A 24,622-nucleotide genomic window follows, 5' to 3' on the forward strand; every position below is an offset into this window, starting at 1 on the left:
TCTCAGCCCCCTTATGTATTGGTCAAGCCCTCTTTTGTCCCAGGTGAAAAAAAAGAAAAGTTTTTGGAATCATAAATTCAATGGGAGATTAAAGTGTATGTATGGGTGATGTGACAACACACTGCTGCAGCCTTGGTGAAGCCGCACACTTGCAGCACTCTAGTAGCCTAAACTAAGTTTGATGTCGCTTTGTTAGGAGTGTGACTATGATGTCTTTACATATGACAGAGCAAAGTAACATTTCAGATGAAAGGGCAAAAGTGACACTTAGAGGCGTATTTTCTCTAACTTTGTCACTTTGTCTTATTGTTGCAACAGAAAATGCCACACTGAAAGCATCCATTTAACATGTGAGGAACTTTTACTTCCACACACTGATAGGAACAAATGTTCCCCAGACTTCCTTCTTACCACTTAATAAAACAGTAGAGAGTAGTGGGTCTATATTGGCAGTTCACTGATTGACTGTGCAGACTAAAGTGGACCTCTTTGGCCTTGTGGGTGATTTAGTATCTGTTTGGACAAAGTGACATGCTTTGTAAACACTGCAGAAAAATGTTCATTAGTAAAGCGGTGAGAGGAGGAAGAAGGGTTTGTACCTTGCAAAAAGTGTCAATATAAAACATGAAGTGAACACAGTCAACAAACCATGTGAAAATGAAGAATAATTTATTGAAACAAATACAAGAATTTCATCACAATTGTCAAAACGACCAATTAAAAAGCATACTCCAGGCATCCATGAATACAAGAAATATAGATTTACTCTTTCAAAAAAATATGACAATATGCAAACCCCAGTTTGGTCCCAGTATTAAGAATGCAAAGAATGTAGATAAAAGTGGTCACTTAGTTTTAAAAAAATACATCATTTGTTCTGACGCATATTAGATAATTTTTTTTGACGCAAGACGAGAAACATTTAAAAAAAAATCCAAGGTGTATGTATATGCAGTATGACAGATTTCTGTGAGCCTTGGCGTGCAACTTCCTGTTACCACAGTAATTATCTTGGTGAGGGGTGAGGGAGGGGGGATAGCAAAAGTCTCAATTTGAGCTGGTGGTCCATGGCATTATCCTGTCTGAGCGGGATATCTGCTGCTATTATAGCGTGATGACAGTGCCATCCTCCTCCACCCCTCCCCTTGGCAGGGCCAGGCTGTGCCGTGGGTCCGTTTTCAGAGAGCTGAGGATTTTGTGCAGGCTCCCGTTGCTGTGACGGAGCGCCGGGTTGCTACTGTGGTAGGGAGGCTGGGCGCTGGGCTGACTGTGCTGGATGTTCAGGTCTCTGAAGAGCTGGTAGCTCAGGCTGCTGTGTTGCTGGTGGTGGTGATGATGATGATGATGGTGATGGTGCGACCCTCCATTGAGGCTCGTCTGCGAGTGAAAGGAAGCGGTGGATACGACCGAAGGGGGGCGCGACGGAGGGCTGGGTGGCACCGCAGGACCCAGAGCTGCGGCAGTCGGCGTTTGCTGGTGCTGCAAGCGAGACACGCTGGATGCCAAGGAAGCATTGGACCTCTGGGACGGCCGCTTCAGGCTACTCTCGATGACAATGTCAGTCTCGTCGTCGCTTTCCAGGTCGTCCTGATAGCCCTGGGCGCCAGAGGGCAGCATACCTCCTGAGGGTACAGACAGAGTTGGGTACCCGGTGGACCCGCTGCTGTCTGATGATTGGCCCGAGCTCCCAGAGATGCGGCTGCTGCGCACCACATTGTTGCGTTGGTTGACGGGCTTGACGGTGACGATCAGGTTGTGGCTGTTGGCGATCATCATGTCTGTGACCTGGTCCAGCGATTTCCAGCTCACCTCGATACCGTTCACCTCCAGGACTTCGTCATTGACCGCTAACAGACCCGTGCTCTCCGCCAGCCCACCGGGAACCAGCCGGGAAATGAAGATCCCTGGCACCTTTTCCAGCCCGTGGGGTGTCACACGGACACTGGTTCCATCTCGGATATAAAATCCCAAGGGTTTGTCTGAGCCATGGCGATAAAGTCGAACGCGGCGGTGCGATTCCGGCAGAATGTCCACGTCGATAATAGATGAGACCGGGCGGAAGTCCTGTGGCATGCCGATGCGGATATGCGCTCTTTTTCGGTTGATGTCATTGTTGCGTAGTGCGACCACAGCCTTCTTCTTGCGAGTGATGGTGTTGTTGCCGAAGCTAGCGTAGTCTATCTCTTCTGCAAAGACAAAAACAAATGTTACAATAAGAAGGAAATACACCTTTAAATCCAACCTCCCGCCTCAAATCACACACAGATGTACTCCCCAGGAATTTTCCTTGGAGTCCTGCTAATCATTTTCACAGATTGCACCAGCTCTTATTACAGCCCTAAAACTCAACTTCTTACAAGAGGGGTTTAACTGCAATTTACAAATGACATTATGATTGTATTCACACTTTTTTTTTTTTTTTTAAATCAATGAGGCTGTCTGTATGTCGAGGAATCGCTGAGTATGCATAACATTCCCGTACACACTGTACATCGAGTGACCCTCCTTTCAGATACCAGGAAGGCAGTTCTGGGATGACTAAAGCCTTTTCCACCGAACAGAGAAGCTTCTACAGTCACTGGTTGTTAAGGAGAGTACCAAAATAACTAATTTTAGCAGCCTTTCTGGATGTCCTCCATCCACGATTTAGACTTTTGAGCTGTCAGACTGAACAGGAACGATTCAAGGTAGATCAGGATTTAGGGTTCCAAACCACACCAGATTGAACTGAAATATTTAGTGGACATGTAAGTTGTTCCAAACTATGCCAGACTGGACTGAAAAGATTTGGATTCAGCGTTCCAAACCATGCAGGACCAAACTGGAATGCTTGGTGCAAACATACCATCCCGCACTGGAAACACAAGCCAGATCAGGATTTAACGTGCCAAACTATGCCATACTGAATTGGAAAGCTTGGTGGAAACGTATGTCGCCCTGAAAACGCAAACCAAATCAGGATTAAGCATTTCAAACGACGACGGACTTAACCGGAACACTTTGTGGAAATGTACGCTATCCCACACTGGTAACGCAAACCAGATCAGGCTGAACTGAAACACTTTGTAAACACAAGTCAGCTGAGGATATACATTAGTCTCCCAAAACATGCCAAACTTACTAGACTATACAAACTTAACGAGAATGCAATCAAGATCAGGATGTAGTGTTCCAAACCAAACTGGACTAAAATTGGTGGAAACATATGCCATCCTGCTGAGATATGCTGTGCTGGAAATGCAAACAAGCACAGCCTTTACCATTCCAAAACACACCAGACTGAACTGGTACGCTTGGTGGAAACCTATGCCATCCTGTCTACATACGCTGCACTGCAAATACAAGAGAGATCAGCATTTAATTTTCCTAACCATGCCGGATTGAACTGGAACGCTGGATGGAAACATACACCATCGACCGACCCCACAAAGGAAAAGGTGTTATCTAAATGATGAGTCAGAATATTTAACAGGAAACTTGTTAGGAGAGATCCTCCGAGGCTGGAAGAAGTTTGAAGAAGCCAGTTGGCTCGACTCTTCCTCCCTTCTGTGCACTTTATTGAAGACGAAGCCAAAAACAACAAAAAAGGACGAGTCATTCTACAAATAATGCAGGTGTCCCGCAGCAGTGCAAGTCATCGTGTTTTTCCTAACGGTCTAAAATCAGAGACGTTCACTTCCTGTGTCCGCATTTCCTGCCCGTCTGAGGAGGCAAGATTAGATAGCGAGGCTGAGCTTTTTTGGCTCTCCTCAAACAAGTCCGTTCATGTCATGTTCCACCTCAAGGTGCATCACTTAACTCGTTTTTGTTCCCCTGCCAACATGTTCAGACTTGCTGCCTTGTCTCTCATTGTTATCTGCTCCACTGTCAAGGTTTCCATTGTCTGACTGTTCCCAAAGTTTCAGATGGAATATTGTTTTTTTAGATGTTCCAACAACCTGAAAGATGATTCTTCTCCGCACTCTTTTGAGGCCACAAGATTTGGGCCTAACCACATGGGATGCAAGGTCAGAGGGGAAGAGACAGCTTTCTTGTGACCTCCCCCAGGAATGTAGTCTCGAGATGCTGTCTATGAACAGGTTGAAAACCCTGAAGCAACTGACTTATGGTCAGGAACACTCTCCTGTAGGTCACACCATCAACCGTGATCACACCTATTTACATGACCCCAGCTACATATTGGCAAATATATTTAAGACCAGACACTTCAGACTGGTCAACCCTAAACACGTTTTCCACCCACTCAATACAAAGAGTCACCCCCTTCTTCTCACTTGCTGCTGGCTGGCCTTCACAGACTCACCGCTGACATTATGGAAATGAACCAAGACAAAAAAATAATAAATAGCGAGAGTGTGAAGCAGATGTGTCAACAAATGATCTCCTGCTAACTGAAGTGCATGTGTACATACAGTGATGACTCTCATACTTTCTTCCACCTCCAATGCAAAACCTACGACATAAAGCTCATCTTTTATTCAAGATGTGTCCGTCACATCAACATAGTTCCTTGGCAGCAATGTACTACTTTCCTATTCGACAGCGCTTTGGCTAGTCCAAACGCTTCCCGAGACCGAAATTTGCCTTGGGACCATCTTGTGGTCTTTTAGGGCGTTTCAGAAAGGAGCACAAAAACGTGAAGAGTCAAGCTTTTAGCGACTAGCTGGGGATAAGTTGAACAGAAAAAAAATGCAGATAAGAAGATTACTGTAATCAGACCAGATCTATAGGGAAAGTCCGTTTTTTTAAAGACCCTGGAATCAGAATCGCAATCAGAGAAAGACACGACACGACATGTACAGAGTCTTTACGTTATGCAACAGTACACTACACATGTGTACGAGTGGAAATGTCTAAAACTACAGTAAAACGGCCACTTTAAACCCCAAAATGGCAGACTTCCTGTATATTCATTAATATATAGATATTAAAAAAATGTCTGACAGACACCCATATGATACTATCCTGTTATCCACTATACAAAATCACACAGAGATTATGTCATTTTTGCTTACATTTGGATCTTATACATCACATTTTAACTAACAAGCAGTATCAAACCGTCCAAACTGTACAGCCCGTTCCGACCTCCAGCCCATTCATTCACATTCCTGCACCCCAACAACGCCTCGGACCCCCCCAAAAACCCTCCCTCCCAACCTCATGATGGCGTGACAAAGTGCTTAGTGACAGAAGAGCCCATAATCACTGGAAAAGGGGGGATGGGGCACCCATAGGGCGAAGAGTGAATAGTGTGAGCATGAGGTCACTAAATGCAGTAATGGTGGGCTTCCTTTCTTGCCCCCCAACTCCAAATATAAATCTCAAACACACCTGGGAGAGGTTGCTTTCCAAGCAGCCAAATCGAAAGTGACACGTAGAACAGTAGCGCTGACGTCTGCTAAATGTACTTTTCTGCATTGTTGAGCATTTGGAGTGTATCATTAAAAGTACAATTTCGAGCGCGTGCGTGCCGTGACTGCTTAGCGAGGAAAATCGAGCCAAACTGACACATTTTCTTTTGTTTCGCCCACCAAACACACAGGCACACAAACTGTCCACCTATCTGATGACTAAAAAAAAAAAAACGGGAGGGCCGCATAGAGTTCACATCGGAGACGTCCCGGAAGACTTGAGTGTGTGTTTAGAGGTGAGATCGCTGCCAAGGCACATCTAGTGAGAAAAAAAAGAAAAGAAAAAGCAGCCCAGATAGAGCGAAAAGAACTTTAAACAGGCAAACATATTTGACATTCTTGCCTGGATGGAAAATATTGGAGGGCCTCGATAAACTAACCAAAATACGTCACTGCCAAACGCAAGAACGTTCGTTTCACTCCGGTTGTGGCGCAGGTGTGTCCCACGGAGAACGCAAGTAAACACCAAAGGAATGTCCTCATGTTCCGGAATGATCTTATTTTGAAACACACACCTGGTTACTCCTAAATACGGAATGTACTGTACCTGGCAGGCAGGTCGGATTGAGGTCAGACCACAGATGAAATTGGACCGTGGTTGTTTCGAGCAAGATTGCGGTGTGTTCGGATATAAACAAACAATTTCGTTAATCTAGAATGATTTCTTTCAGCATAGTTGACTGACTTTGTTTTTAGTGGAATCAATGGATCCGATAAAACCTTATGAATCTTACGATGTTTCCTCCTTCCTAACACTCACATCAACAAGGTTATTTGCGTAGTCGTATGGTCGAGAGATTTTTCGACCTTTGTCGCCTAAACAGAACATGAATGCAGGACAGCATGATCAAGCAGAGTTCCAACTTTGTTGTCAAAACGGGCTGCTCTGTCTTTACATAAAGTTTAGGTTTAGCAATCGAGGGAATTCGTTTGGTTGTCTTCTGTCAGCGCACATAATCATGTTAGTCCAGTGAAAAGAATTCATGCGTGAGAATGAGGTAAAACAGGTGTTCGCGCCCGATAAAAGCTGATCATTTTTGCATGCGTGCCCATTCGAAGGCACATCAACCGACTGACTTCCCTCCCCCCTCGGCGAGCGCCCCCCCGCATTTGCTTCCCGAGCAAATATCCCGGCACATCTGGGACGACTTAAAACGAGGCTACCTCGGACACGCAGGGGCGGGGAAGGGAGTTTCCGTTTTAGCGTTCTCCATAGGTGTCGTACCCCCACCATTCCTGAAACGGCCACCAAAAAGCAACTAATAAACACAGACGTGATGGGTTAAGAACAAGGGGCAACAGAGGTTAGGATCAAGAGTAGGGCATTTAAAGAAAAAAGGAGGAGTAGACATGGTAAACATCAAAGCAGGAGCATTCCTTACACCTTTCAAAAGGGAACTACCTCGATTATGTGACTGGGCGAAAAAGTGCTGGGTTTTTGGGAGGGGAGCGGTCTTCTGCTTTTAAAACTGTTCTATTTAAGTGGCACAATGGCTCCGTTGCCATCCGGTCCAGGTACCACTCACACCCACTCACATGGATTTATAAACAAAAGCCACCGCAAAACATGATTCTCAACCGCTTTTTTTTAGTTAAAAAATGGCCTGGATGGTTCCGTTTCTTCACTTAATTTCTTTCCCATGGGGGAAAAACTGCTAGAAGTAGGAACCACATACGCTAGATTCGTTTGAAGACATCCAAAGAGAATGAACGACAACGCAGCCCGGTCGAGCCAGTATCCATGACGAGAGACAGAAGGAATAAACACATGTTAAGATGAAAGTGCATAACGGAAAAAAAACATGACGCCCGATTGAACGTCTCCGCTTCTGTAGCTCCATGTCTCAATATCTGCCAAATATAGCCGCTAACGTAACAGTGATGCAAAGAGTTTGTAACCTCCGCGGCTCGTCCTCTCCGCGAGCTCTCCCCCGGAGTCACTTTCTAATCTTTCTTACGGGCTGGCTGGCAGACGACAGACAACAAGCAGACAAACGGGATTAGCAGCGCACATGCAGCAGGAATGCAGAAGGTTGTGAGGTTCAGGCAGAGATAAGCAAAGCAGATAGAAATGAACAAATGACTCATTTAGACAGGTGACGAATGAGTGACGGATGATATGTACCAATATTACGAAGACACTTTTTTTTCAAAGCCGGTTCAAGATCAATACGACGACTACATGACAACTTGTGCATGTAGTGCAGCCGCATCTGGAGTCATTCAGCATGTTTAACTATTGAAAAAAAAAAGAAAAAAGGAATACAACAACTATACATATCTCAACTTGATTTGTGTCCCGCCAGGGCAAATATTGTTATTGAAAGTTCAAAGAGGTCTGCCATGTTCTTATTGATCCAATAAAAGCTTTTCATTGTTACCACGCTATTGCTTCATGTTTGAAGTTGACGCAGCGTGAGCCTTCTGCACAAGTCAAACTGCCTGTAAAATCTGGCCTTTTATCCCTACTTATTGATGTTCTGTTTAAATGGCACCCATACGGAATAGGGGAAACTTTTAAGGTATCGTTTAATACGTCACCAAAAATCCCCACAATATTTTGTTACATCTTTTCATGAATAAAAGTAGCAGTGATGACTCGTAGTCGTAACTTGAAAAACTAATAAGTTGGGGGACTTCGTACCATTGAAGCATCAGAGGCGGGACAACACAGACATGCAGGAAAATCTAAATCTCTAAATCTGACACACCACACAGAGTGTTCCCAACCCTAGAAAATGTGAATGATTAGAAAAAATATATATGTAAAATGAGACTTCAAAAATCTTAACCAAAAAATAAAACAAATAAATGAACTTATTCTCTCCTTTCTCAAACACCGAATGTACTGAAACGACATCCAACTGTCAATCAAACACAAAGGCTAGTCTTGGAAAAATGGAAGCTACTTGTTGCATGATGTGCGCACACTGACAACCGACAACGAGGCGCTCTAAAGTAGCCACGCTTTTCTTTTTTGATGGCAGGCATAGCTAGCAGGCTAACTGCACGTCGCAATTGTGCCACATGACTGCTGATGCGAACAGTGGCGCTCAAGTTCTTATGCAGTGGGGGAGGGGCAATTTATACCGGACTCAAATGTGCCTCACAAGTCTCCATTCCAGCCCCGGTTTAACACTTGCACTTGTTCCCAACAATTATCTTCAAATGTATAATAAAATTCACTTTACGTGGGGTAGCTCCTTCATAAGCCGCTTCCCCACACAACACCTGAACTTAACGATCACAGCAAAGAAGACTTCCTGCGCGTGCTGACACATATCCTTGGCCTCTTCCTGCCTCCCCCTCCTTTGCTCCACTGACTCCGTTTGCTGACTTCATCCACTCGGCTTGCCTGCAAACATGTCAGTGGGACTATTTGCACACCAGTTGTCATTTGTCTATTGTTTTTCCCCGGCCCATGCTCCGGTCCTTTTCCTTCCTCTACCATCCTGAAGTGCTGAAGCAGCCTGAAGCACGCTGCCAAAGTGTGGCCCACATGTTAAGAAGGGGGGTGGAGAAATAAAAGGCACAGTCTTCCCACAGTGGTCTGTTATGCTCTACATTACATATTGTACGTACGCGTGGCAGTAAATCTATTTTAGGTAACAAACCACCATCAAACGTTATGCTGTGTTTTCGTGTTCTCCCCGTGCTCAAGCAGGTTTTCTCTGGGTACTCTGGTTTCCTCACACATTCCAAAAACCTGCAAGACTCTCAATCAGGGGTGTCCAAAGGTTTTCTTCTGAGGGCCACCTTCAGAAAATTTAAAGAGATGCGTTGCTAATATTTGGACCCTCTGATGTAGCTAACTAACCATGATGTTGGCCACTGTCTCTGGTGATTGTTCACTGGCCAGTCACAATAAAACAGGCTCCATTCTAACCAATCCCAACCCTCCCGTGTTACAGCAGTACAATAGTCAGGCTAGTAAAGGCGGAGGGACGACAGCTTGTCCCATTGTTTTAGCTTCATGACCTATATATGCTCGTTGAGCTGCAGGCTCATCGGGGGGCTAAACCCTACAAGGTGATGCTTTTGATGTCAAATGAAACGTGGAAATGGCCGCAGAAGGTTTGGGAATGTCCGTTTGTTTTCCATATGGTCATAAAAAAAAAAAAACTCCAAGGGAACCTGAATGCATCATAACAAACCAAACAACCTGGTTCTCTTCTCTTATTGGTCAAAAAATGTAAACAGGAAGAAGGTTTGTGCAAAGGCGTAGCGATTCAAACAGCACTAATAACTCAACTTCCTATAGCTGATACTAGGTCAACATTCAATTCCACACATTTGACAGAAGTCTTAAAGAAAATCAGTTATGATGTTCTTGCCTATGATGAGCTAAAAGTATGTTTGCCACGACCGCAGCACACTGCCTACTATAGTTATGATTTTTTTATTCTATGCTTGGAGGTAGTAATAGAGATGGAATGCTGTCTGTGTGAAAGGATATTTCACAATGTCAGGACAGGGGTGTGACGCCATTTCAGGGATGTGCCCATCTCGTTGCCTGAAATATCCTAGTTTTCTGTGAAAAAGGCAAAGGCATCACATTTTATTTTTTTTTACAAATTTCATAAATCAATACAACCTGGCCCCTTCAGCCAAGCATGAAAATTGCTCATTATCATGCCAGCAAGGGTACATGCGTTTGTGTGCGCTCGCAGATGAAAAGATGGGAGTTCACATGGACGCGATCTAAGGACATAAAAGCTCCTTTAAATCGGAGCACCTCGGGCTCTCTAAGGTTTGTGCCTCTGAACTTGAACTGGACAATAAGTGACCTGACATGCTTAAAAGAAGAGCGTAGGATGGGCCTGTGATAGAATGCATAGCCCTCGTAACTTGCATGAACCTCTTTTATATAACCAGAAATGTGGGCTGGGTTGCCAACACAGCCACTTTGTAATTACGGACTCCCAAAATATCCCTCAACACAATAAATGCTAACGAGTTCACATAACAGTTTTTTGGATGCGGGCCTACACCTCTTAAAGGATTATTAAGACTTACATTCAAATAGTTCTTTAAAGTACATGAATGGCCATTCTTCGACGAAAGACACAAATCTTTAACTCGTGCTTGCTTCTGTGGTTGAGTGAGATTTCAGATGTATCGTAACAGGATGCCAGGCCTGGCCTGCTTGGAGCTGAGCTGTAATTAAGGAGGAGCTGCAGTGAGAGGCCTTTACACAAACCAGAAACTCCTCCCTCGCAGAACCCACTAAAGCCCACTCCGAGCCCAGCTGCGTTCCTTCCCGCACTCACTTCACCCCGATTCAACCATGGTCCTGGTCTAAAGTTGATCACGGGACTTTCCGATGGATCTCTTTAGAATAAGGTCAGGACTCCAAATTTCACAGTAGGAAAATAGGATATTTTTTGTTCTAACTTCTGGACAACAAAGTAAGATTGTCCACAGTAAATGTGATATGACAAACAAACTACTTGATGGCCACCAACAACCGATACAACAGGGATAACAGAGTGTCTGGTGTTAGACACACAAGCGTCATCGCATCTCCGTTACAGGTCCACTTAATTTTTCCATTCGGTTTCTGTGCCATTCATCCAGAGCAACAGGAAAAATCACAATCAGTTTCTCGCCTTACACTGCCTCAGTTACTCAGATACTACCGCAGAAGGCGCAAACTGCAGGGTTGACTTTATCCAATCCCAATGTCACTTTGAACAGGCAGTGCGAAAGGGACTATTGTCAGTAGTTTGGGTTCCGGAAGTGGCATTGATGTTGCTCAGTCCAGGTGTGTTGGGTGTTAAACATCACAACATCCCTGTCTTAGCATTGCGCAATACACTTGACTCATGGCTCCGATACTACCTCTGAAGGCATAAATTTGATGGCCGACTTCTAACCTCTCTTGCGCAAAAAAATAAAACGTACAAATATCCTTGGGTTTAGTCTTATTAAGTTTTATCTATTCAACAAATTATAGATTAAAGGTATGCTTTTGAATGCATAATTTAATTTAAACGGTTCAAAGTGTCGACAAGAATTTGCAAAATCATTTTTTTGCACGGCTGGTGGCTTTTCTAAAATTAAAACATTAGATGCGTGTGTCAAAAATCAATTTTACTTGCACATCACATGCTTTGCTTTCAACCCATTGAAGAAAAAAAAAGCGAAAAAGAACAACAGAGCACAGCTTTTTTGTTGTGCGCTTTGAAGGGCAGCACTAACTCAGGAAGTTATTTGTTTGTTCCTTAAGGAACAACTAATCATCACCTAGGGAAAAACAGAACTGGGATAGAGCTAGGTCAATTACAAGTCACATTCTCAGAGTACACAAACATCCACCAACATATTCAAATGTCCACAAATCTGTCACAACCGTAGATGGTAGGTCTTTACTATGGGTCTTCTTAATGATAAATTAGTACTTAAGTGAAACTCAACTCCAAAACCACACACACAAAAAAGAATGAATACGGATTAATGCAGAAAAACAGCAAAAACGAATCAAAGAGGTTGTGTACCTCCCCTGGACCACAAACGTAGATGTGAGCAAGTTTTAACCGTCGTTAATGTAATGCAAAATAACTCCTCACATGTCAGAGTCTACCGGAACACGGCCTCCACATGTGTTAACATCACATTTAACTCCTTCACAACATCCGATACGTCTCCATACTTTAATCAATCTGAAAGACTTTTGCTTGATGCTTCAAAAGGCACTGCTGTTTTTGTTAGCAATGGAGTTCAAATGGGTTCCTCGATCAATTCCTTAATGTCTCTTTCTCAATGAGCTAATTACTAGGGATGCACGATAATGCTATTTTCAACCGATACACCAATCATTTAGGAAGTGCCGATGTCAATAACCGATAAGTAAGCCGATAATTGTTTGCAAAATGAACTTGAATGCAAATATACTTTCAAGTCCTAATGTGTCCAAATACATTGAAACATTGTGTAAAGAACCATGGAGCAGCATTTTATTGATATCTTCATTTTGAGTTTGCCAAAACAAAAGTCATGTTTTAAAAATGCAACACAGAAAAGAAAGCCCACACTGGCGACTGCCATGTTGCCATGATGCATCTTCTGTGAACACAAGGTTGTGCGCGTTATGACATCACAAATATGCAACACCACCAAAGGAGAGGGGAGGGGTTGAGGAGTTTGGCACAACCACAATAGATGGACCAACGTGGCATGTCTATTATTATCGGCGGATTTCTTTATTATCTGGTTTGTCTGTATGACGTCAAATTGGTCGATAATTGCCGATAATTATTGTCAGCTTTCTTTATGATCCGTTTGACGTCAAATTGGTCGATAATTGCCGATAATTATCGGCCACAGATATTATCGTGCATCCCTACTAATTACATGTAATCTCAGGGAGGCGTTTATTTGATTTATGGTGACAATTAGTGAGAAAACCTCTTAGCCACCATTTTGAGAGAACTTGCTAGTATTTAAAATTCTAATTACTTCAATATTCGGAACGAGTGTGACGAATTGAAGATGTAGTGAAAACAAACCCAAAAACTAAAACCTCCACCCCAACCAACAATGTCTGGAAATTTCCCTGCGGGGTAGTAGGAGGCGGAACAAGGAGGGGAGGCGGGGGGTTGGTGGATGGGGTCACGGTTCAAAGCGTGGTCGTAAAACAAAATGAAAAGCCTGGAGGATACACAAACACCAACGCGGGTTTGCCAAACACAACAAACCTTACAAGTTTAATTAAAAAGACCCAGGGCCTCCCCTCTTCCAACGGTGGACGTGGCGGGGTAGTGGTAGCGAATGATCAAAAAACATCCCATCAGTTGAAAATGGCCACAGATTCACATTATCGCTTCTCCTGCTGATTTACAAGACGGATCACGCTGGGATTTTAACACTAGGAGCAATGCGGCACCCCACTGTACATTGCAGCCCCGTAAGACTTGGTGGCATGGTCTCACGACACCACGCTGTTTTTTTTTTTACTGCATGGCCCACACACTTTTTAAATCAGCAAAGATCAGCTTCCAGGCAGAGACCTGGATTTATTCTCTTGCCACGTGCACACGCAGCTGGTGGGAAGTGTTCCCAACAGACTTTGGACGCCACGGTGAAGCCTTACCAAAGGTAACCGAGGTTCCCAAGCTGCTGCCTTGTGCTTCAAAGTATCCCGGCTGCCAACCCGATGAGCGTTAAGAGCCAAAAATAACACCCCACCCAGTTGCAGAGAGCCAGGAATGACACTCCTGTCGTTCTGCATACGTTTCACAGCTATCTGCTGCCTCATTCCTGTAAGAACATCAACACTGTTGTGGCCAACCCAGGTCGAAACCATCCATACACACAAGTTTTTTTTCTTTTTACCCTGTGCTTACAAGAACTTTAACTCTTCTTCAGACACTTTCTCCCATTTCTGCTTACATACAAAGGATAGCCTTCAAACCTCAGGATGGCTCACAGCGGATTCAACCTGCCCACTTTCTTCCTGGTCTGTCTGCAGACGTGGGCTTTTCGAAAACTGTTTCATGCTTAAGCTCTAGTGTCTGTCTCTTGAAGTAGCTAAACTCTGGGGGGGGGGGGGGGGTCATACAGATGAGGTGGGCTTTTAAGTGCGTGGCTCCATCAGGCAGGCTGGAGGCCTGGGAGTTTTGTTTGCCACAATACATCTGGCTTAACTCTCTATCTGTCCAGAAACCACGCTTAAATAGGACTTCATATTGGATATCCTTGTATCAAAAACTCAAAAGTAAATAAGTCTATGAAAGTATTCCATAAGTTGTACAGCGGACCTTTGGATGGTGGCCGCAATCCATTCCATCGACCTTCTATTTGTTTTTGTTTAGATTTCCCAATGAAAGAAAGGGTCGATCTTTCGCCACAATAAAACCTTCAAATACTGTACAGACCAGAAAGTCTCTAAAGATTCTCCTGCTGCTGTCAAAGTACCGACTGGAATTCAGACTGGCTCCATGTCGTTTGATCTTAAAGCAGCTGTGGTACACCACATAAAAGTACTGTACAAGCATTGTCATTTTAGCACAGTTAACCGTCATTTCGGTGGAAAAATAACAGATTCAAGTAAATCCAACTATAAATGGAAAACAATAAAATACTAAAAGATTCTCTTGAACAATGAATTCCTTTTATAAGTCTCTCGTAAAATTGTCACATTCGGTTCATCAACGATAAGATTTTGTGAAGTTAATCACACAAAGTCAAAATATACTTGAACTTCTCTTTGTTTGTTTTTTTGGACCATATCTTTCTTGAGAATAAGGTCAATTTTTAAAAGTATTCAAGCACCGCTTCAGTTCTAAAATAAAGCACCAATAAACGTGATAGAGCAACTTGTCACATTCTTGACAAAAGCTGTACAGATTCTTGTGTCCTTTGTGCTCTAGTGTCTAGCCTGACCCGTTTGGCACTTGGTGTCCAGAGCTGGTAGAGATTGGCAGCTTCATAACTTGAACATGACTAAATAAAAAAAACAAAAAAAACAAATGGGAACGCTGCTTAAGGGACGCCGCAAACTCTAATCAGACAGAACAAAGAGTCAGAGCGTTCCCATGGCTGACGGGCTGGCTGGTATGAAGAAGGCCTTCACTCTCGTCATGGTATGGCCGGCATGCGAGTTAATCATCCACTGGGAGGCTTCCAATATGCAAAAGGGGCAACTAAGCGTGACGCAAGTCTTCTAGAGATGTATTTTTAAATTCACGGGACCGAAATCAACAACGGTGGTACTGGCTGGTTTCCAGCAAGGCTTTTCAAATCCTCAGCTACTGTAACCCGGCACTTGCATGTTGACATCCAGCATGTTTGGACACAAGCGTAAAAACACACAAGCCATTTGGCATACTGGAAAGGAAAGGCCAGATGTGTCTATGGTCACACACTCATGCAAAAAAACACACACACTAATATCTCTGGTGCGCCCCAGTGTACACCGACAATGACTCAAACAAAACAGAAAAGAATACGATGAGAATGAATTTAACAAAACAAGCTTGCTCCAAGACAAGTAAGCTGACATTCCTGCCCAGAGGAAATTGGATGTCTACCTGCACTCTTATTTCTTCAGAAAGGAAAGAATATTAAATCCTGGCGATTGAAGCGCAACAAACGTGTGCTTATCATCATTTGGGCGGTATCATGAAATAAAAGATGGAGGGGGGCTGCGAAAACATTTATCGCTTCCTCTTGGCTCCTGTGTCGGTTGAACAGTCACATGAAGGTCAGGCTCTTATGCAATGCTAGCATCGCAATGCTAGCATAGCAATGCCCCCCATCCCACAAACAAAAACTAATTGGAATTCTGTAATACTATGAACAGGCTGCACCAGGGTGTCTTCAATGACTCTTCTGCTGCTTCCCGGGTACCAGCTAGAACTAAAAACTGGCCTCACTGCACTTTCACACCCTGTGAATTTTGTTTGATTTTTCGGAGAAGCTGCATTGAGTTGCCAAGTTGTTTAGCAACAGCAGCTTTGTCCGCTCATCTGCATTTGCTTCAAATTGTTATCAGTCTTTTCGATAGTCTTCGGCCTTGCCGCTCCGTTTACGTAAACTTTCAGCCTCCCTGTCTCTTCCCTTTGTTGAAAGTTTAGTCTGAGCCCAAGCGTGCAGGTCCCCGGCGCTAACCGGAGCTAGCAAAACAAGCCCTGGTGTTTTGTTTGGACAAAACCATATCTGCGAAACGTGGGTGTGATTACCTTGTGTCGTGGAGATGTTTTTAACCCAACTAAAAGGTCTGTTGAATGAATAACTGCTTTCCCCCCCCTTGTTATTGAAATTGGCAACTCACTTTGTATCAATTGTTATCACAGAACTTATGGATACAAGTATCAGGATACATGGACAACACAAGGAAGAAAATGAAAGTGAACAAAAAAAGGACATTTTCATCATCGTAATGCAGACCTGGCAAGCCAGTGTCTGGTCCAAAGTTCTTTTACATCAAATATAGAACTGCAAGCATAGAATTGTCAAAATATCTTATGATGGTGACACAAAGGAATCAAGATTGTGTATAAGGTAATTAATTTGGCAGTCTTTCTGATTAGATAACGAGACACAATTTATAATAATCTAAAAAGGCACCAACAGTAAGGTGTGTAGAACCTTGAAGGGGAAGTCAACACCCCCAAATATTCTTGACAATAATATGTTCTATACAGCACCACTAGTCGAAATACGGTATTCTGGTTCATATTGCGTTAGTGAAATATGAGTTAAGCAGCAAAATACAGCAGTTTTTTATCAATATTAGAAGGCAGCCATTTTGCTGTCGAGTGAAAAAATTACATCACAGTTACTCAGATCTCAGGTAACAACCAATTACATCTCAGCTTCAGAAAACAGGTGAGCTGTGATTGGCTGTTGCCTGAGCCCCGAGCAACAGTGATGTCATCTTCAGTCGACAGCATTTGGCAAAATGGCCGCCCCCTGATTTGGATAAAAATGGCTGGACTTTGCTTCGTAACTTATATTCCACTAACGTAATATTAATCAGAATGTCATGTTTAGACTAGTGAGGTTACATATAATATATTATTGTCAAGAAATAACGCTTTAAGACTGCAATGCCGTCTAGTGGGAAACTTTGTGCAGTGGGACTTTTTTTTGATCATCTATGTATTGTGGTATCATTGTCAAAATACTGCAATTACGTAAACCCTTACGATATCGTATTGTGTGTTGTCTTCAGTTTCATAGATATCCCGAAAACATCATTGTATTATTGATTATTGCACACTACAGTACAGATCCATTTAATTACTGTGAAAACTGCACGTTTATGTCTTCTTCTTTTTTTTTTGTCTTTACTGTACTGCAATGGGCTAGAGAGGCCTGTGAAAAGTCGATCTGGGTTAGATCAGTTTCCTGTCCACGCTATCTTTGGCCCGGAATAAACAAACGTAGGCAACCCTCCCTCACACGGCCACATCCCAATTTGCAGGAATTGTCATAGAAATGAAGAACAAAGTCAACAAATTTGTGTCACACTTGAGTCAGATCAGTGCAAGAGATGTGTCGGGAAAACGCGCTTGGTCATCAAACTTCCGCTCCTAAGAACACCCACAACATTCATTTTGACAGTGTTTATTACGTGACCTCCATTCTACTCTTCCTCATAAAGTCACCAATTACTCGCATTTATTTTAACGCTCTGCAAATGACGGTCTGTTCCTTTTTGTCGCAACGCAGACCTGCTTGACTCGATTGGTGACGCGGATGCGTACGTGAATACATGCAAACGTGAATGCAGATTGGAAAAAAATAAAATTCAGGTGGTGTATACAAAGCAACGCGTTTTGCATCGCAAAGGCAGAACAATTGGATGTAAGCAATGGATTTCCAGAAATAGCAGCGAGGGACGTTTATTTACTCAAGGGGAGGAGTTTACGAGATGTCAGTGAGGCGCATTTTGGGAATAATATACAACAACGTCAGTGGTGGATAGTAAAAATACTTTGCTACTGTACTCCTGGAGATTTTTTAATTATCTGTACTTTGCTTGTGTATTTATTTTTCTGACGACTTTGAACTTTTAATCCCTACATTTAATTAAAAACAGACTCTTTTTATTTCATGCATTTCAAGTTATCAAAATGGATATCATAAATTACTCACTTTATATAACTGACTTCCTTTTTTTTTTTTTTTACTACACACAGGGAGAAATGTAGACCTGACAATCTTCCGGTTTCTGAGTTAGTCAAACCCATAAAAATCCAGCTACGGTCTTTTATCCTGGACTCATCGTCTGATCATCCCTGAACACGCTTTCATTGTCGTCCTCCCATTATTTCCCCGCGTCTCCCCACCGCGGGGTAGCAACAGGTATCCTTTTAACCGGCACGTGCGCCACTGATCTCCCGGACAATGGCAGCCCCGCTTGATGAAAGACGAGAAGGGAACCGTGTGATCTTGAACTGCTGGGGGGGGGGGGGGGGGGATTGAAGTTTGGAGTGTTGACGTAACGTACGGACATGTGACCGCTCAGTACGCATGTCTGCGATTGGCTCCTTTGCCCCTCAATGCGATGTTTGGTGTGATGTCACAGTGACGGATGACGCTGCAAGCGTCTTCAGTCGTCACTGCAGCGCATTGTTGCATTGTTGGAGGTTTAACAAAGATGTGTGTGTGCGTGTGTAAAGTGCATGACTACCTCATGCGTCAGTGACGTGCACGTGTGTGTGAGAGATGGCCGTGTCAGCCAGTGCCATAGCACAGGTCATCATGATTGAGCGCTCGGCAGACCACCTGCTTGGAATATCTCAGACAAGTAGAAAGACCCCCTTTACACTGCCTGCTAAAGCCAACTTTTTTTTTTTTTTTAAACATCTCTGTAGATTATGACCTGTAACCGCCATCTTTTTTTCGCCGTCTGTCTACCAGTCAAAAGTTTGGACACGACTTCTCATTCAATAGCATGAGAAAGTATGTCCAAACTTTTGACAAATAGCGGACATGAATATTGAAGAGGCACATTTGTACACTAGGGCTCATTTGCATACGCTTTGGCAGGCTAGTTAGCAGGCCGCCGCTCCAAAGTTTTTCAAGTGGGCTACAACGGACGGGAATAAGACGACGAGTCGTTCCCACTCGGGCTGATGGGGTGTCGTCTTTATATACACGCGCAAGCACGCACGCACGCACATGCACACACACACAAATGGGAGTCTCTCCTTTCATTCTGATCTTTTGTCCTCCAGTAATGTCTGGTATGCCGGGATACAAGCTTTGCTCAATGACCTGATTTCTATGGGGTTGTGTGTGTGTGTATGTGTCTCCTTCCTTTGGATAAGACACAGGGCTTAACTGGGCAGACAGACACATCCAGCCAATCGGAGGGCATTAAACACACACACACACACACACGAAGCCTTGCATGAGGTAAACAAAAAGGCCTATGGATGTAATTGGATTAGGAAATATCCCAAAGGGAAATTAGACTCCAGTGCAGTTATGAGTCAAAATGCATTGAATGTGTGTGTTTTTATAAAAATCCAGATATTGTACAATTGTTCCATCGCGATGTAGTCTCTTTACCTTGTCTCTGTATGAAGATCCTTAGCAGGGAGTGCGCAGTGGATACGGCCTTGCAGAAGTTGTCGTCGTTGTTGATAGGCAGCAGGTCTCCGTCCACGTCGGCGTAGCCGATCATCACCTCCATGTTGGCGATGCGGTGGATGTGCAGGATGAGCTTGTAGAACTCCTCAAACTTGCCCGGTTTGTGGCGGTCCACCGAGAAGCGGCGGAACTCGGCGCCATACTGAAAAGATCCAAAGACAGCGTTTTGAAAAACGGGGGGAAACGAGACAAAAAATAAAAATAGCTACTTCACACTTCAAGAGAATCTAGCTTAACTATACAATCAAGTAACTTTCTAAACAGTTAGCATTATGCCAAGATACACTACTGACATAAACGTTGTGATATTGGGCTTTAAGATGAACAGAAAATGCACTAAATTACAGGTCAACTTAATTTGACCTTCTGTAAACATTTGAATGCCATGTAGCTAACAATGTTGCAGTTGTTAGGTAAGGGTATCTATTTGAAACGGCCATTTCTTCTTCATACTAAAGCAGCTGCACAAGCCAAGCTGCCCTCTTGCTGAGCTAACATACAGTAGCCTAATGCTACAGCAGCTTTGGGATGAGCAATATTTATGCTTATTTAACTTACGGTTTAGCTAGTCTAATGCTAAATCAGACACAAATGGACTTTTTTTTTCCTGAAGTGACTTGCTGCTAAAGTGGCTTTGTGGAGAGTTAGGTCATGTGATACTAGAGTTGAGCTTCATTCTGAGCTATCACACACACACACAAGCCACAACTTAGTGAAGGTTTTGGCCAGGTCATGGTGTGACTCACACCAGACGTCGGAGCAAAGGCGAGAGATGCCACGTTGAGATACAAAGGCATGCGTCAATGAATTCAAACAATGCACCATCACAGGAGCTAGGCAACATTAAAGGACCAAAAATAGACACTGGAGAAGTACAAGATAAGAGCTGTTCTGTTTGCACCATTTCGCAAGAACCACATAACCAATTTACAAAGATTTTTATTACCCACCAACGATTTTAGTCCACCTCACCACAGCCTTCATCACCGTAAACAAGTCAGAATGTGGGACGGCTGGTGATGTAACACCTGGGAGTGATGCATCTTTCAGTTTAGCATAATCACGTCATGCTCGGGCACGTTTTTCCCCCGCGGGCCTCTCTTCCGTTTTTCATGGCAAACTACGATGGAGAGATTCACTTTTTTTTTTTTTTTTGCTTCATCTCCAACAAACCGGCTTGTCAAGCAGCTTCCTCATTACTTTGGCATTTGTAGGCAGGAACGCACGTTGGGTGGAAGAAGGAGGTCAGGCGCACCTCCTTGCTAAAGCTTTTTAGGATGCGTTTTCTTCTAATAGTATCATTACCAAAAAGTTTTTTTTCTAAAGCTTCCGTAGCAAACTTATTTCAGACGATGTCACATAAGAATTAAGGTCGAGCTAATGCAACAGACCTTTCTAGATGACGTTACATAAAATCAAGCTCAGCTTTCCTAGATGGTCCTTTCTCAGCCAGGAGCTTTAAAGACAGCTAGGAAATAAAACGTTCTGAATCTCAAAAGTGAACACTCTTGGAATTGTGTTTGTGTTCACTGCTCCATTACTCATGTTTGACTCTTTGAATTTTAGTGAGAGAAAGACGCAACAAAGCTAAGCTAAATTATTGAATCTTAGATCAACGCCCTCGGCAGGCGGAATGATTTGCTAATCTTGGAACGGATTGTTTTTACGTTTGTCTGATACCAATCTCCAAATAAAGTGAAGCATCTGTCTGGAAAACTCTCGCCTTTTGATTGAGCTGAGGAACAGCCCCACCTGCAATAAATGGTATTGCGAGTTTTCGTGTATCGTACTGCATCGGAGAATAAAAAATAAAATAAAAAACAAACAAAAACAAAACACATCCATGATTGGATCATATGACAAATAACTTTGCGATGGCCACATCTCCTGCAGGGTTCCAGTGATGGCTCGCAACAAGAGTGTTTGGAAATCTGTTTAAATCCAAGATGTGGTATTAACATCCCACCTAAACACCACTTCCTCGACCACAACAATCCCACCTGGCCTGTGATAAGAGCTTCACAAGTGAGTGAAACCAGCTTCAAGCCTCCTGCCTCTCTGATATGCTTATCTCAGGAACAACAAAAATGCTAATGTGACATCATGTGTGGTGCGTCAGTTGCAGGTGACAAGGAATGAAACCTGCCAAACACAGACACTGTCCAAACTGAATGGCGATACATTCAAATCCCCACAGAACTAACTTACTATACGATATAAACATAATACTTTGCCAAAGATAGCAGTGGTATCGCGGTACCGTGATCGATACATTGGAAAGAAAACTACCTACGATACATGGCACAATCTATGCATTGAAGAAAACTCAAAACACAACAGAATCGTTTTAATGGAAGAAAAATACGATATATCCCGATATACTGAAGGAAACTGACAATGTGCTTTTGCCAGCCATATTGGTGGTATCACCATACAGCGGCTGCGCTTTAGCCACGCTACAATGTCAAAAACGGTCAAAATTGGATTAACTACGCATAAATTGATTATCCCACCAAACAAAGTCATTCGCTTGCTTTGCGCGACTGATCTGTCCTCTCAATCTCTCAGCCAGCATGGAAAACAACAAGGATACTTGAACTCAACACGTGCAACAAATTTGACACATGAGCAAATTGAAATACACTTCAAGTTTTTGGTGATATCTTCATATTTTCCACCTGATCAACCACTTTAAAATTCACTATAAACTGAGCAGCAGCATTTAGAATGAATGCAATGTGCCAAATAAGGAATAAAAATCGAAAAATTAGGCGTCCAAATGCACATACGTGTGCTCTTTTCTCTCTCGCATCCTTGCGTCCATGTGAAAAATAAAAAATAAATCGTTTTACCCACCTTGCTTTTCACCTCCACCGCGTTAAGATCCACGTTCCGCAGGGGTTGAGACCGATTAAAACTCCGGTTCATTTTGCTGCGTTTAAAAACACACACAGAAGGAGAAAAGAAAAAAGTGTGCCCGCTGAAAAGGGGGCTCTCAATTGCTATAAAGTCCTCCGGGTGCGTTTCTTTCAATTATTTCCCCTCCCAACAGGCTTCGTTTAAAATCTGAGCAAAACAGTGCTCCACCTTTGAGAAGAAGAAGACTTTCCCGTAGAAAAGGCAGAGAGCAACTCGCTGGTGGACTTTAGGAGGCTTGGTTAAGTTTTGAAATGACATCAGCGCTCCTTAAAAAAAAAAGAAAAGAAAAAAAAGCGAGAGACTAGGGCTCCTGTGATGCTTTCATGGTACCTCGTTTATTACGTTGTCATAGAGCTAATCCAAGTACCGTATCCACAAATGTTCCGACATTCGATATATGCTAATTACTGTAGCATTGCATATTATTGAAAGCATAAAGAACAATAATCAACCAAACAATAAAATGTTCAGCGCAAAATAAATTGTCAAATTCCACTTGTTCCTGAACGCAGCATTTCCTTGTGTTGGTTTACGTTCGCTCACTGACATTGTTTCGCCTCTAATTCGCGTATCTCTCCAGCAAATCAGACGAAAGCAAAACATTATCTATAAATAGCTTTAAAGTAGCTAGTATTTTTGTCCTTTTGCGAGTTGACTTAATAGGTTACTGACGTGACTGTCGTTATTACGACATTCCAATTTCCAGCACAACAACTGCAGATTGTCTCTCACCGCTGAATGACTCAAATTAAAACGCAAGCAGGGGTCATTTCACTTTAATGTCACTTTATTATAATGATATCAAGATCTACAATGTTATGTTTCCACTAAATTGTCAACTTTACCATGTAAATGGCAGTAAGTTTCCCTTTTAAAATTAAATTTGATTTTGCGACAGTTTGCTATAGTTTACGGAAACTGAAAATCTCATGATTAGCATGTGGCGCCCCCACATGGTCAACTGCATGCAGTACACTAACCTAACTTTTTTGTTCGGCAGCCGAAATTAAATGGATGCAGTTCACAAGATGACCAACAGATGGCAATGCGCGTTCAGACAAACAAAAAACAACTTAGTAATAGTTGACGAACAGACAACTAACAGAGAGAAGAAACAAGTAAGCATACCTCACGAACTGTTTATGAGTGAACATGGTTTAATTTGAAGTTAGGGACACACGATTACAATAACATTATACATTTAAATCATACACAAAACTCCATCTAAGTGGTTAACAAAAATTATTTCCTCGCGGCTTCATGCTTGCTGGCTGCTTGGATTGTCATTTCGACTTTACACATTTTCTCTAATTCCTGCTGCCAAAGTGATCGACAAACTGGTTCCGTTTAAGGTTCGCAAAGCTTGATTTTCCATGCCGTTTCTTTCGGGGATAGACTGGCAACCAAACCTCCATTATTGGACTTGTGGAAGGCATCTTTCCAAAATTATGTATACAAATGTTTGGTTGGGTTGTCTTTGACGAAACAAACAAAACAAATAATCGTCTGGAATGGCCCGCTATTTCTATAGAAACAGCATGACATCAACTTGTGGCTGAGTAATATGGCCAAGAAATATATCTCGATCCAAGCTACAAGATTTAAAAAAAAATATATATATTATTATTATTTAAATACTGTCTACAATACTGTCTACACAAAGCTGCAATAAAGCCAATCAATATTTTTTTATTTTTTTTATTGAAGGGGGGAATTTATAATCTCTCTCTCTCTCCCTCTCTCTCCCCAGAAATATTCAGAAATTTAATTCTTGTGACAATCTGATTTCATTTGAAGGCCATACTAGTAAAGCACAGAAGCGTATTGATGCCACACCATCTTAAAAAAAACAAAAACAGGACCACAGTATGACATTTCACATTTCAACGTGATGCGTTAAAACTTAATGAGTTTGACTTTTGCCGGAAGCCTATCGAGGTGTGTCTTCTTTTTAAATCTTAAATCTAATTAAACATTTTTTTTGACAGTATTATAAAAGAGATATAATTGAATATTTACGTAGCTACTAGCTTGTATGTTTGAGTTAGAAAACACAAAAAAGAGGGAATTGTTTTGTTTTGCTGAATGTGGAAGTACATTTTCATGTGTTAACTTATGTTAAAATGTGAAAGGTGATCACATTTAAATATGAAACTTACCACTTTATAATGTGATATTTAACT

General features: G+C 42.6%; 1 protein-coding gene across 1 annotated transcript; it reads right to left on the reverse strand.

Annotated features, from left to right (window-relative positions):
- Positions 1 to 652: 652 nt before the first annotated feature.
- On the reverse strand, positions 653 to 22,722 carry pard6gb (par-6 family cell polarity regulator gamma b). The gene is made up of 3 exons (XM_086062860.1): positions 22,377 to 22,722; positions 19,440 to 19,662; positions 653 to 2,186 (listed from the first exon to the last, which is right to left on the reverse strand). Exons 1-3 carry the CDS (start codon positions 22,446 to 22,448, stop codon positions 1,105 to 1,107), a joined length of 1,377 nt encoding a protein of 458 aa, XP_085918986.1. The 5' UTR covers positions 22,449 to 22,722; the 3' UTR covers positions 653 to 1,104.
- Between the last annotated feature and the right edge of the window lie 1,900 nt (positions 22,723 to 24,622).

This window comes from Leptonotus elevatus, chromosome 19 (genome assembly GCF_054856555.1).
Source record: "Leptonotus elevatus isolate MCC_2025b chromosome 19, RoL_Lele_1.0, whole genome shotgun sequence".
Classification (NCBI taxonomy): Eukaryota; Metazoa; Chordata; class Actinopteri; order Syngnathiformes; family Syngnathidae; genus Leptonotus; species Leptonotus elevatus.

What these genes read in the sequence shown, in the direction of transcription:
- pard6gb (XM_086062860.1), bottom strand. Translation starts at nt 22,448, where the DNA reads ATGAACCGGAGTTTTAATCGGTCTCAACCCCTGCGGAACGTGGATCTT. An exon ending in CGGTGGAGGTGAAAAGCAAG is followed by an intron (nt 19,663 to 22,376) that starts GTGGGTAAAACG and finishes GGATCTTTTCAG; the next exon opens with TATGGCGCCGAGTTCCGCCG. An exon ending in GATCTTCATACAGAGACAAG is followed by an intron (nt 2,187 to 19,439) that starts GTAAAGAGACTA and finishes TTGTCTTTGCAG; the next exon opens with AAGAGATAGACTACGCTAGC.